Source organism: Equus quagga, chromosome 1, assembly GCF_021613505.1.
Source record: "Equus quagga isolate Etosha38 chromosome 1, UCLA_HA_Equagga_1.0, whole genome shotgun sequence".
Classification (NCBI taxonomy): domain Eukaryota; kingdom Metazoa; phylum Chordata; class Mammalia; order Perissodactyla; family Equidae; genus Equus; species Equus quagga.
In genome coordinates, this window is record NC_060267.1 from 80,868,365 (window position 1) to 80,882,029 (window position 13,665).

At 43.0% G+C, this 13,665-nt stretch overlaps 1 protein-coding gene across 1 annotated transcript in view; it reads right to left on the reverse strand.

The window, feature by feature from the left end:
* The window catches only part of BRINP1 (BMP/retinoic acid inducible neural specific 1), a 170,471-nt gene that overhangs the window by 22,385 nt on the left and 134,421 nt on the right, over positions 1-13,665 (reverse strand). The window contains exons 6-7 of the mRNA XM_046638052.1: positions 8,956-9,192; positions 4,224-4,446 (exon numbers count right to left, since the gene is read on the reverse strand). Of these exons, the coding sequence (XP_046494008.1) occupies positions 4,224-4,446; positions 8,956-9,192 (460 nt within the window). The remainder of the gene's footprint in view (positions 1-4,223; positions 4,447-8,955; positions 9,193-13,665) is intronic.

Sequence of the window (13,665 nt, forward strand, 5' to 3'; positions counted from 1 at the left end):
ACTGAATCGTGAGAGATGATAATAAAGTGTTGTTTTGAGCCGTTAAGTCTTGGGGTGAACTTTTTGGCATCACTTAATAACCAGAACACCCTTTTTGCCTTCCACGCCAATATTAAGGTTCCAACATACCTCAAAACCAAGTTCCAATGATCTATATTTGACCTCTCCCTAAATTTTATAGGTAAACATCTCTTTGAAGTAACAATAAAATAATATTTATGGACCTTGGGTACATTAGTAAACTCTCTGTGTCTCAGTTCCTTTATCCATAAGATAGGAATAATAAGTTATTAAGAGTACCTAGTTTATAAGGTTGCAGAGAGGAGGAAGTGAATTAATTTATAGAAGATGCTTAAGGGGGCTGGCCCAGTGGCATAGTGGTTAAGTTTGTTTGCTCTGCTTCGGCAGCCTGGGGTTCATGGATTCAAACCCTGGGCACAGACCTACATACCGCTCATCAAGCCATGTTGTGGTGGTGTCCCACATACCAACTAGATGAAGATTGGCACAAATCTTAGCTCAGCAACAATCTTCCTCAAGCAAAAAGAGGAAGACTGGCAACATATGTTAACTCAGGGCCAGCCTTCTTCACCAAAAAACAATAGAAGAAGAAGAAGATGCTTAGAACAGTTCATGACCTTTAGAATACATGTACTAAGTGACAGCTCTCTCTCTCTCTTTTTCAACTGAGTCAGGCACTTGACTAGGCTAACTAAATTTTAAAATCTTAATCCTCATACTTAACCTGAAGGCAAGTTTCATTATCCCATGCTGCAAATGAGGTGCAGGGACTTACATAAAGCCAGGATTTGGACCCAGTCTGTATGTATGTAAAACCCCATGCTGTTTCCCTCTCTCACCTTGCCTCAACAACGCCACCCCTCTGTGACACAAGTAAAAATCCCTGTGACGAAGGTGGTACTGATGGCACGTGCTTGATGGATTCATCCCCCATGGAGGCTGGCAAACAGACAATTGCAGCCGAGCAATCAGTTCATTGACAAATTCCAGCTTGCTTAGCTCAGGTAGCCCAAGGTCCCCAGTGTTAGTACCTCTGTCTGACACTGCTCTGTGGCAGGGAGTTGCCCTGCCTGGTGGTGTGAGAGACGCTCATTAAAGCCTCTGGTTCTGATGTCAGGAGGCAGCCCACAGCCAGCAAGGAGGTTCAGCTCTCCTGGGAAGCCTTCAGGGGAATCAGCACAAAGCTGAGTTTCTGTGCCCTGCATCCCACCTCCCCGGTACCCAGCATTCAATGTCCGTTAAATGAACATAATTGAATGACTCAACAAAGTGGAATTCTAGACATCCTCTCCAGGTGAGTGGAGGAGGGATGTTATGATTAGAGCAAGTTTTGTCTTCTTGGGAGGAGAGAAGGCAACACTATGAGCTCTTTCTTTGAAAGTCTTGGTGGTAGCAGGACATTTCTAGCTGTCTATACCTGACAGCTTTCACAGGAAGAAAAACTTACAGATGTGGACATCTGCATTCAGAATAGTGAAGCGATTTGCTAAAGGTCACACAGCCGCTAAAGGTAGGGCATGATCTCAAATCCAGCCCCATGATTCTGTTCAGTTATCCTCTCATTATCCCATTTTGTCCCTCTTTCCTCCCTTCTAATGCCTGTCCACCTAGTCTCCTTCTGGAGCCCTCCTGAGCCTTCCCCAGACCTGGCACGCCTGACAGGGCTCTGTGCTGTGCACCCTGGACATTCTTCTCTCCTTTAATGTGTCTACCCAGGGTCTTTGGGCCTTTGGATGCTCCACTTCATTCTCTGCGGTGACAACTAGCTAAATTGACAGATATATCTGTTTAAAGTCTGGTAATGGTTAAATGTTACCCTTCACCACCGGATTTGCTTCCAGTGTGGTCAGTCCTGGGGATGCACAGTTTCTCGACTAAAGATCAAGTCAAAAGGAACCTTTTATGGTGTGTAGTCTGAATTATATCCCCTCAAAAATAATATGTTCAAGTACTCACCCCTACTACCTCAGAAAGTGCCTCTATTTGGAGATGGAGTCTTTAAAGAGGTAACTAAGTTAAAATGAGGTCATTGAGGTGAGCCCTAACCCAATAGGACTGGTGTCCTTACGAGAAGAGGAGATTAGGAGACAGACAGGAACAGAGGAAAGGCCATGCGAAGACACAGGGAGAAGACGGTCATCTACAGGGCAAGGAGAGAGGCCTCAGAAGAAATCAAACCTGTGTACACCTCAATCTCTCAGACTTCCAGCCTCTGGAACTGTGAGAAAACAAATTTCTGTTGTCTGTGGTACTTTGCTCTGGCAGCCCAGCAGGTTAATATATATGTATGGTGAGCTTTTCCTGATTGCCAACGTAAATCCTTCTCCAAAAGACATCTTTCACAGCACTATTTCCTGTGCTCATTTCTGAATCTCCACCAATGGCCGATACAGGTCACAGGACAGACGCTTAAGGGATCTAAATGGAATCTACTTCAGACACTCACTCTTGGTGGCAGTCTGGGAATCTGTGGCAGATGACAAGTCAGCCATTTTCTGACTGGACCTCTTTCCTAGTCCCTGGTTCTGCAGAATTGCACCAAGTAAGCAACCATGAGAAGAAATTCTAGATGATTCACAAAATAATTATCACAAACTAGGTTCAAAGCAGTGGGCTCAGAGTTGGAGGAAATGGGGAAGACAGAGACAAGCGTGGAAAGGATACAAGGAGAATGTTTCACAATGGGGAAAAGAGAGGAAAATATGCTGACTGAGACAGGGGTTTTAGATTAATGGGACCTATTGTCCAGGGCAATCAGGAAAGACTTCATGAAGGAGGCAGCATTTGATAGGAGGCTAGAAAAATGAGAGGGGAATGAGTGCGTGGATGGGGGATGGTTGGGTTGGAGGGAGACTGCTTAGAAGACTACAGGGGTTTTTAAATGTTGAGTGCTGTAGAGCAGTGGGATTGAGAACACAGTATTCAGCATCATAGAGTCAGGAGGCATCTTGTCTCTTCGTACATCAGGGTCTCTAAACCTCAGCACCATTGATTTGGGGTACAGATCATTCTTCTATTTCTTCAATAGCACCTTCACATCAGTTATGACAGTCAAAAATGTCTTCAGACATTTCTAAATATTCCCTGGGGACAAAATCACCTCCAGTTGTGAACCACTGACTTATCCTGTAGTTTTGCCTTTAGTTTTGCACCGATTGCTTGACTCTCTAAGCTTCAGTCTTCTGGTTTGAACAACGGGGGTAACAATCATGTATATAAGCATGTGGCTGACATAAAATCTAAGTGAATGGGACTTAGTCTTTTTAAGGGTAGATACGTTTTCTTTGAATAAAATTGAATGCAGAACCCCCAAATACGAAATGGATGAAAGCATAGCTGTTCTGGCTAAAGCAGGGTGGAGAGCCCCCAAGTCTGCTTTCTTGCTCTCCTGTGATACCCTCATGGAAACCCAAGAGGCGTCACTACAGAAAACTCTCAGACGCAGCCCAAAAGTACCCTGGGAGAAAGGAGTCTGAAAGACCTGAATTTGAATTCTGGCCGTTTCCCTGTGGGTTCCTGAGACGGTAAATAAACCCTAAGTTCTGTGAAAGCACAGGCCCTGTCTCTTGTTCACCCCTGTATTCTCTGCCATCCATCACAACACCTCCTACATCAAGGGCAGGGCTGGGACTAGGGGCAGGGCAAGCAACCAGCTAGGCATTTAAGGGGGATCTCATTCTCAGGTGAGGACCCCACACTCACTTGATCTGCTGAGGGAGTGCCTCCTTAAATTTTTCATGGTAGGTGTCCCTTTACTTCAGTATACTCCAGGCCCTGATCAAAGGCCCTCAGTAAATAGTTGATTGATTAATCAGTTAACCCAGTTTCTTTACCACTAAGATAGGGAAACCAAAATCTGCCTTGCCAAATAATTTTAATTAAATAGATAATACATTTTAAGCAACCAGAAAATGTCATATAGCAGTCAGGGCTATTGTTAGCTCCTCTTCTCAGATGGATCAGACAGAACTCAGAGGCTGAAAGTCCCGGATATGTTCAGGAAACATTGATAAATCCAGTGCAGCCGGAGCCATTACGGGAGAAGCCAGAGATGATCCAGAAAACTGTTGGTCTGGACCACACAAGGCCTTGCTTACCACCTCAAAATGCATCATCCTCATTGCATTTCCCTCTGCAACAAGTGAACGCAAGCTAGTCCCAGGTCCGAGCCTGCAGAGGTGGTAGCTGGTGGCAGCACTTACCTCTCTCTAGGCAGCTGGTGGTTGGGATTATGGCGGCAGCGGACACTGAGGCCGAAGAGCTTGCGGGCGGTGCGTTGGATCTTTTGTCTTTGGGCCTCAGTGGCGCTCTGCAGGAGCTTGTAGCGGTTCTGCAGGTCCCAGTCGTTGCCCCAGTGCTGATGGATGCTCCCGATGGTCAGGAAGTGGTTGCTGGGGAGACGCTTCATGAACGATTTAAACTCATCTAGCAAGAGACAAGGCCAAGAGAGAAGGGCTGAGCATGACAGCCCCAATCTGAAGTTGCCCCAAATGCTCAGCCCCACCTGCTGATAAAGCAGCCTTGCAAATAAAACTAACTTGTTCAAGGCCCATAGAACAGGGCACTCGCCTGCTCTGCTCTTACTAGGCAGTGCAAACACCGTTGTGTTTGCAGTGAAGGTTCTTTTACTTGGCTACCTCAGGACCGGACCTGCATCTTGTGATCTTGTTGAAGACAGGGATCCTCAAACTTCTGTCATGTGTACACCAACTTGCTAATGATATTCACATATACTTGTATGTATATTTACTTAGAATCAATTAAACCAAATTTTCCTTCAATTCTACATAGAAAACGACTATCACATAACTTCAGGAGAATGGGAGCTGTAAAAGTAAGTATGATAGAAACAATAGTAATAAATTCTAGCCAGATATTGTTGCCTGTTCAATGATCAAACCCCTGGGCCTGCTCTCACTTTGAAATATAGGAGAGAAGCGCGTGATAGAGAGGTGTTGAACGCATCTTAGCACCAACTGAAGTGTTCTTTTTAATGTAATCTGCAGGTTTGACAGAGAACTGAAATGGATCAACCTCCCCACTGTGTGACCCAGTCTTATTTGAAGTTGTATGTGTGCACCAGCTTATGTCATGCCACATTTTGGGAAACTCCAGTTTAAGAGATGGGGACCAACTCGTGGGTCTCCTGGGTGAAGGTTTCTGCCTCAGGTTGTGATGCTGAGTTTCAGCATGTGCTACAACTTGACACAGCCTTGGAAATTATCTAGGTCAGCTTTCTTGTTCCACGTATAGGGAAACTGAAGCCCAAAGTGGAAAAAGAATTTTCTGAAGGTAGAATAGCCCGTGAGTGACAAGAGGCAGGACTAAAACCCGAGCTGTTGTTTTCTGATCTAATACATATCCCCCTGACAGGCTCCCCTACAACTGTTTGGAAAATTACAGAATTAAAGCCTTGATCATTTTGCACGAAAGAAAGCCTAAATGGTTGGATTAAATATGTATACGCGCGCACACACACACACACACACACATACACACACATATGCAGCTTAAGCCTTTCACTTCATGTTATAAAAACTACAAGGAAATTTCAGGTACATTAGGCATTCATTCTAGTAAAAGAAAAATGCTTACATAGCTCTTGATAAGCACTAGACTCATTCTTCAACACTTAATACATACAAATGAATTTATAGCAAACCTACAAGGTGAGTACTTTTAGTGCCTCCTTGTATAGAAACTAGGGCACAGAGAAGTTAATTAACTTCCCAAGGTCACACAGCCAGTGAATGGTAGAATTAGGACTCTAGACTGGCTCTGAATCCTATGCTCGTACTTCGCCTACTATACTTACTCTCAACACATAAAGAGGATCAGTGTGTTGGGAGAAAGAAAGAAATAAAAGGTGCTGGAAACAGGAGTCTCTGACTCCTAGAAAACCTCAGGTACTTCATTATAGACAGTCAGACGCACATGAGTTCAAATTGTGTTTCAACCACTGAACAGCTGTGTGATAGGTTTTTTCTCTCAATGCCTCAGTTCCCCCTTTTGTGAAATAGGTATAATAGCATCTAATCCGAAAGTTGAGAGGGGGACATAGGACTGCACCTGCCTGAATAGTTCCCAGTATACAGAAGGTGCTCAATGGATGGTAGCCTAGGATTGAAAGGATAACACATGACTGCGCTGACTGGTTTACTCAGTGAGCTGGCTGGAGGCAGCACACTGGCCCTGATGACTCTGCAGCTTTGGCCAGCCCCAATCTCCTCCTGTGGAAGACATGCAGCTCCTCTTGTAGGAGGCTCTTCTGACTTTGAAGAAGATAACAGTCCTTTCAATGAACTCAAATTTGGGTCAGATAAGAAAGTATAATTTAAAAGTTAAAACGAGTTAACTTTCTTGATTAAAATTAGAAGGGTTCCCTCCCAATAAAGAAGTGTAGACCCCCATCTGGGTGAGTAAACTAGGCCCTATGTTTCCTTTCTCCGCAAAGCCCCAGTACCTAGTTATATATCCTAGTTGTAGGTCATTCTAGGTCTTCTATGTGGGGCACTGCCACAGCATGGCTTGATGAGTTTAGATCTGCACCCAGGATCCAAACCAGCAAACCCCAGGCCGTCAAAGCAGAGCACATGAGCTTAACCACTTAGCCACAGGGCCTGCTCCACTAGGTCCTATTTGTCCAGCGACACTCCAGAGCCAACAAGGAGTGAATGGCTTTTACCTTTGGCTGGTCACGAATCTCTCCAGATTACCTGGTACTGAGTCGTTAAGGTTACAGGTTGAAAAAGAAAAGAAGAAAAATGCACATGCACAAGCCACATATACATGGATGCAGGATGGGTTTGTCTTAATGGATAAAACCTTTTCAAATAGGTACATAGTGGATATCTAGAGCAAATGTATGCTCTTATGGGAGAAAGCATGACACATAAATCATTTCCGTGGCCTCTTCAGCTTACTCGGCAGCATCTCTGCTTTCCGTGTTTCCTCACTCACCCACTCATCTACTCAAAGTGCTTTCTCTTCCTCGGGAATAAGGATTATATACTAAAGATCCCTACTGCTTGTGCACACAGCCTCCCTTCCCCTCTGCTTTTTAGCAATCAGTAGAATCTCTTTGCAAAAGCATTTTACCAAATGCTTCTTTTGTTTGAGGCCAAATCATCATCATAATACATTTCCATCACGAAGCTCTCTCTTTTATGAATTTCCAGGATTTTAAATGGACTAATGGGTGCAGGTTCATAAGGCGTCCACAGCCGCTGAGCCGCATGACCCTGTGAGAGCAGAATCACTGATGAATCATGTGCTCCCAGAGCTGGTTGGGGGCCTGGAGTTCATGGAAACCGGTGGTTTTCAAACATAGCTCAATAGAGCTCAGCTTTTATCTGTGGTACACGCTCGCTCCAAGGTACGATTTTGTTTGATCAAAGGGTTTCTTGGCTAAAGATTTAAATAAATTCAAATATTAAAAACACAAACATGTCCTCTCATTTATCAGATGAGGGAACTGAGGCCTGGAAGGGGGTGGTAAAGTAGAATTAATAAGTTAAAAAAGCTGCTATGGGCATTGGATTTGGAATCAGGGATTCCATTACTGACTGTAATTTACTAACTATGTAACCCTGGGGAAGATGCTGGGTCTTGGCACCCTCCCTTGTCTATAATACAGGAATATCACCACTTACTCTAATGTAGTTGTTATAATAGATTTAAGGAATATAAAGTTGTTTTAAAAACAGTAATACTCTATACATATGTCCATTTATTTAACAGATATCTGAGCACATTATATGCAAGTATCTACTTGGCATCTCTTCTTGGCAGTCTAAAGGATTCCCAACTTTTTCATGTCCAAAACGGAGTACACTGTCTTCTTTCCAAACCTTCTAGGGCGTTCTAGCTCAGTGAATGGTACCAACATCCATCAAATTGTCTAACAAACATACCAAAAAGAAGTTCTTGGATAGCATCTCAATACTCTTTCCTTCAACTCTCATAGCCAGTTTAACATCACACTCTGCTACTTTTTCCTCCTAAATACCTCGGCATCTCTGCACGTTTCCCATTTGCACTACCTCTGCCATTATCCTAACCCACATCACAGTCACCTCTCTCCTAGGTGCCTTGTGATGGCCTCCCACTGGTCTACCCTCACTCACCATCTGATCTCTGCACCAAAGTCAGATGTTAGACTTGTGCTCTTCCTCAAGGTGGCCTCTCCTGACTCTCCTAATCACATCAACCTCCAACTCTATATGATTTGCTCACAGTAGCTTCTCATTCTTTACACACATATGATTAAAACATCACATTTATGTGCATGGTTATCTGATTAATCCTTGGCTTTGCCATTAACTAGGAGATCCATGAAGACAGGGATCCAACTTTGTACTTTACCCACTTTATGGCCTTGGGTGACTCACTTTCTTCCCCTGAAATTCATTTTTCTTAACCATGAAAATCAGGAAATAGCTAATTTACCTGAAAAGTGACTTACAGCTTTGACAGTCGATGAATTCTTTGGATATCTATATCTATATCTATACGCATACACAAATACATATTAACAAATATATATGTGCTTGTTTATTTAGAGAGACAGACAGACAAACACACACACATACACACATACAGACTCAGGAATCAACACAACTACCTTTGACTCTCCACTCTCCAGAGGCTTCCTATGTGCTATGTGGCATTACTTCCTCTGTCTTCTGAGTACAAGAGAGACAATACATCATAGGACCACAAACTTGATTATCCTATTCATGATTCCATTCAGTGGAGATTCATTGAGTGCCTACTCCATGCCAGCTAATAGACCTGGCTCTGGACCCTCCAAAGGGAAAGAGTTGGAGGTCACTGAATATCCCCTCTTAGAAGTCCCAATTCCAGAGAGACAGGTTCCTTTTCTAGACTTGGCTCAGGGCCATTCATGCAGTAGTACTCAGTTAGGCTCTCTACCTGAATTCTCCAGGTCCTTATAAGCTTCGGCCCAAGACTTGGCCATGTTGGCCAGCGTGTACTCCATGATCTGGATGTCGGTGATGGGGCAGTTGCACTGTGGGAACTCCTCCGCACACTGACATCTACACTGGCTGTTCTGGCACACATATTCCCCCTCTCCATTGCACATGATGTAGCTCAAGGCCGACTGGACAAACTTCTCTTGCAGATACTGAGGGAAGATTATCTGAAGACCTGTTTGAGAATAGCAAGAAGGGAAATAGAAAGGTTAAAAAAGGTGTTTCATTAACAGTTCTGAAAGGTGATGCGTAGGAACCCAAAACTGTTAGCTTTCTCCCTGCATATTGTAACCAAAATATCTCTGGTCCTGCCTATATCCAGACAGGGCATAATCAGCGAGGCTTCCAGTTATGCCGCTTTTACTTAAACTTCTCAGGTCATGACCTTGGCCATCTCTGAAATGCATACTCTCTTCTGTTATATTAGGACTGAAGCTAGAGCCAGACCTGGTATATACTTTTCCTATTTTTGGAGAAAACCCTTCTTGAAAGCACAAGATTATTGTTTATTTTTCCTTATTTCCATTTTTTTCTTTTTCCTTTCTTCAAATATTTATGAACCCTATTTATGAAGCTCAAGCCCTGAGCTAGGCGCTAGGTCTACAGAGATAAAAAAAGACATGATCCTTGTCCTTGGGGAGTTTACAATATAATCAGCAGGGATAGTCATGGACACACATCATCACAACACAGCTTTATAGACCTACAGCAGAATGGCCGTGTGAGGCAACCAGACAGCAGAAGACTGCAAATAACATTGCTTGGATGGCAAGGAAACCTTTGTAGAGGAGATGATATTTGGCTGGTTGAAAAGTGAATAAGAGATCATCATGTAAAAAGAGCAGGAAGTACATTCTACGGAGAGAAACAGCAAGAACAAAGACAGAATGTGTCTGGGAGTTGCTGGTGAATGAAATGAATTTGGAAGGGTAGGAGTGCAGTGTTGCAGAAGAAAAAGCTTTAGAAAGGGGCAGATGTCAGAGTACAAAGGACTTTACCATATGCTAAGGAATTTGGGCTTTATCTTGTGGATAATGGTGATACTTTAGTAGTTTTCAAGGATAAGAATGATATAAATAATAGGACCAATGTATCATAAAAAATAAAATATCAGTTTAGAATTATATCAGAGATACTTAATTTTCTCTTCTTTGCTTAAAAATGAAGTCACAGCCCACTGAGGGCGAGTGACTAACCCATAGTTATAGAACCCTCTTGACCATATCTCATGACCCTTTCTCTATACTTAAATAATCAAAGTCTTAATCCTGAAAACCAATGATGGTGAAGGATTTATCTGGGCATAAGCACTATTCTCGTACCTTTCAAATGTCAGCATAACAAGCTATTGCCTGTGGTACCCAGAGAGGAGGAGGACTATGGGATAAATGAATTCATTAAAGCACCTTCACATGGGACATCTCTCGCCACCTCATTTGGAGCTACCAGGTTCAGCCACTAATGAATATGGGGGTAATGGTTTTACAACCCACTGGGTAAAGGGAAACTGTGTTATTTGGATTATACTTTTTTCTCATTCATGCTTCAAGGACACCCCCTAATCTTACTTAGCAGGGATTTGCTGAATAATCTCAGCATTTCTCTCACTTTCTACTTCACAGTTGTGTTTCTAGATTTTTATCTTTCCCTTTCTTGTCTTCAAATTTTTTTTTTTTTTTTTTTTTTTTTAATGAGGGGCCAGCCCTGTGGCCAAGTGGTTAAGTTCACGAGCTCTGCTTTGGTGGCCCCCGGGGTTTTGCCCGTTCGGATCCTGAGTGTGGACATGGCACTGCTCATCGAGCCATTCTGAGGCGGCATCCCACACGCCACCACTGGAAGGGCCCACAACTAAAAATACACAGCTGTGTACGAGGGGGCTTTGGGGAGAAAAAGGAAAAATAAAATCTGTCAAAAAACAAAAAATGAAGCTCCATCATTTCAACCTGTCTTCATATGGCAGCTGAAAAAGACTATGTTCAGAGGGACATTGTGGGAAAGAAGACTGTGCCTCCAGCATGCCTTATGGTAGGAAACCATGACACAGTAGTTAGGAGCTGGGCATTACCAGAGTCAGGCTCCTGTACTTACTACTTAAGTCATCTCAAGCAAGCTATCCTATCTCTCTAAGGCTCCATTTTCTCTTCTCTAACATGGAGATACTTTTAGTACTTACATTAGAGAGTTGTTGAGAAGACTAAGTGAAAGATTTCCTGCAAACTGTCTAGAACACTTCCTGGCACATAGCAAGTAAAAAATAAATGCATTTATTCCTATTTTTGATGGTGATGATGACAACGATGCCACTCTTCTGATTCAACTTTTTTAAAGTTTCAACAGAAACTTCAGGATAAATGAAGGAACAATAGCTGCGAGTGTTTAGCCGAAAGAGATAATATTCAGAAGGCAATGTTCTGACATTTGGAGAGCTTCCACAAGAAGTAGGGTTTAGTATTCTATGTCTGTGGAACCAGCACTGGTGGGAGGCTATTCAGGAAGGCAGATCCTGTGTCAATATGCATGAAAGATGTTCTAACATAGAGCTGTATAGTTTGGGCAATAGTCCCTGAAAGGCTAGGTGAGCTCCACACTAATGAGCAAATGGTCTATATGAGTTTAAGTGATTTCTCACTCAAGAGCTACAGTCCCGGAGTATGATACAAGTACCAAATTGTGGGGCAAAACAAATCAAACAGTAAAGTCCCTTCTAAGCCTAGTCTATAATTCTTTCAGAGTAGCCATTCTTGAGTTATTTTATCTGTATCACCATTTTCACTTCCAAAGCAAAATTTATTTTTAGCTGATCCCAATCCCCTATAGGCATCTGAGTCTATGGATTGGGGTTTTCTGTTGCTTAAAGGAACTCTATAGACTATACTCTCAGGCCTATTTTTCTAGCTTGCTCATCGTTTTCTTTCTTCCTTTTGTAGGGGATAAAATATTCTATTCTTGGTCCCAGCCCAAAAGGAATTTGAGGAGAGCATTTTTAGAAAATTGCATCAAATCATTTCTCCATTTGGCAAGGATACAAAAGGCAGTATTACCTACCCCATTTAATGCAACTGAAAACAGATGAAGTTAGGGGTTGAGGGGTTTCTGGGAGCAGCTGAAACACAAAACTGGCTGCTCTTTAAAAATGGAAAGTCAGAACATGCCGAGCTGTCTCTGAGGCAGAATCTCCTGGGCAAATTTGAAAGAGAATAATGAAGACATAGCAATTAAAAAGCACTTTTCTGCAAAATGTCATTACTGTTTAAAGTTACATAACCATTTCTACGGCAGCGGAGGTTCACAGAGCAGTCACCGCCTGAGTTGTCTCCTGATGACCTGTGTCCAACAAAGAGGCCCATTGCTGACCTCCTAGATCGGCGCCTGAATCCTGCGGGCTTCAATGGGAGTCATAAATAATTTGGAGGGGGATTTGGCCTGTGGAACTACTGTTTGAAAGATATACAGCTGCCGGCTGGGGGGGAATATTCTGTCCCCATAGTTCCCAGAGACACATACACACAGAGAAAGGAAAACTGGGAAAATGAGAGAGAGAGAGAAAATAAGGCCACCATTATTACCAAGCATTTAAATTTTGCCTCACAAAACCCAGGAAGGGAATAGTCAAGAGTTTCACTTGAACACAACTCACCCACGCTGAACATATGGAATATTTCCCCCCCAATCTCATTATACTTTAAAAAAAAAATCTTGTTATACTTTAAAACGAAATGTTTTAATGTTCCTCAGAGTGAGTGGGCAGTGTAGATGTGGGAATACCCGTGCCATCTTCCTTCTTTTTTCCTGATTTTTGCCCCATCTTCCTCAGTCTTTCCTCCCACCTCACCTTCAGCACATAACATCTCACAATATTTTTGGCACTTACATACAGTCTTTTGTGCAGAGATATTCTTTCTCTGTCACAGGATAAGATGGCTCTATTTCCTCGCCTCTTTCTTCCTCTTTTCTCTTCCTATTCTCTTCTCTACTCAGAACACATCAGGCAGCCTGCCCTGTTCTCAGTCCCCCCATAGTGCCAGTCATGTTCTTCCTACAGTCTTCGCACTTGTCCTTTCCTGCACCTAGAATATTCTTTGCCCAGATCTCTGTATGGCTCTCATGTCCTGTAATCCGGACTTTCCCAGACTACTCAAATTAAAATGCCTCTTCTGTTTTCTTCATAGGATTCCTTACTAACTGAAATTATCTTATAAATTTGTCTTCGTGGGGTTTTATTTCCATTTCTCCCACTAAAAAGAAGACTTTAGGAGAGTAGGATCTTGTCTGTCCACTATAGACCCCCAGAGTGTAAATTACAGCCAAGCCCAATGCAGGCGCCAGGCATTCATTCATTTAACAAAAGAACTATTCTCTTTCTTATTCCAAGTGAAAAGAAAGTTGCCCCATTAGGTTTAGAAGATGTTAGAATTGAAAAGTTAGGTGACCTGCCCAAAGCTGCATAACTAAAGTAACGGACTCAGGACTCAAATCTAGGAATTCTGACTGAGTTCTGAAACGCTTGAGGGTCCTCCCACCTCTCCAGGGAGAAGTGCAGAAACTGAGACAAGCTCCTGGCTTAGGGTCCCTTTGGTAGCTCTGGTGCAGAACTGCCTCTGGGAATGTCTTAACCTCTTCGAAACTCAGTTTTCTTGCCTGTGAGGTT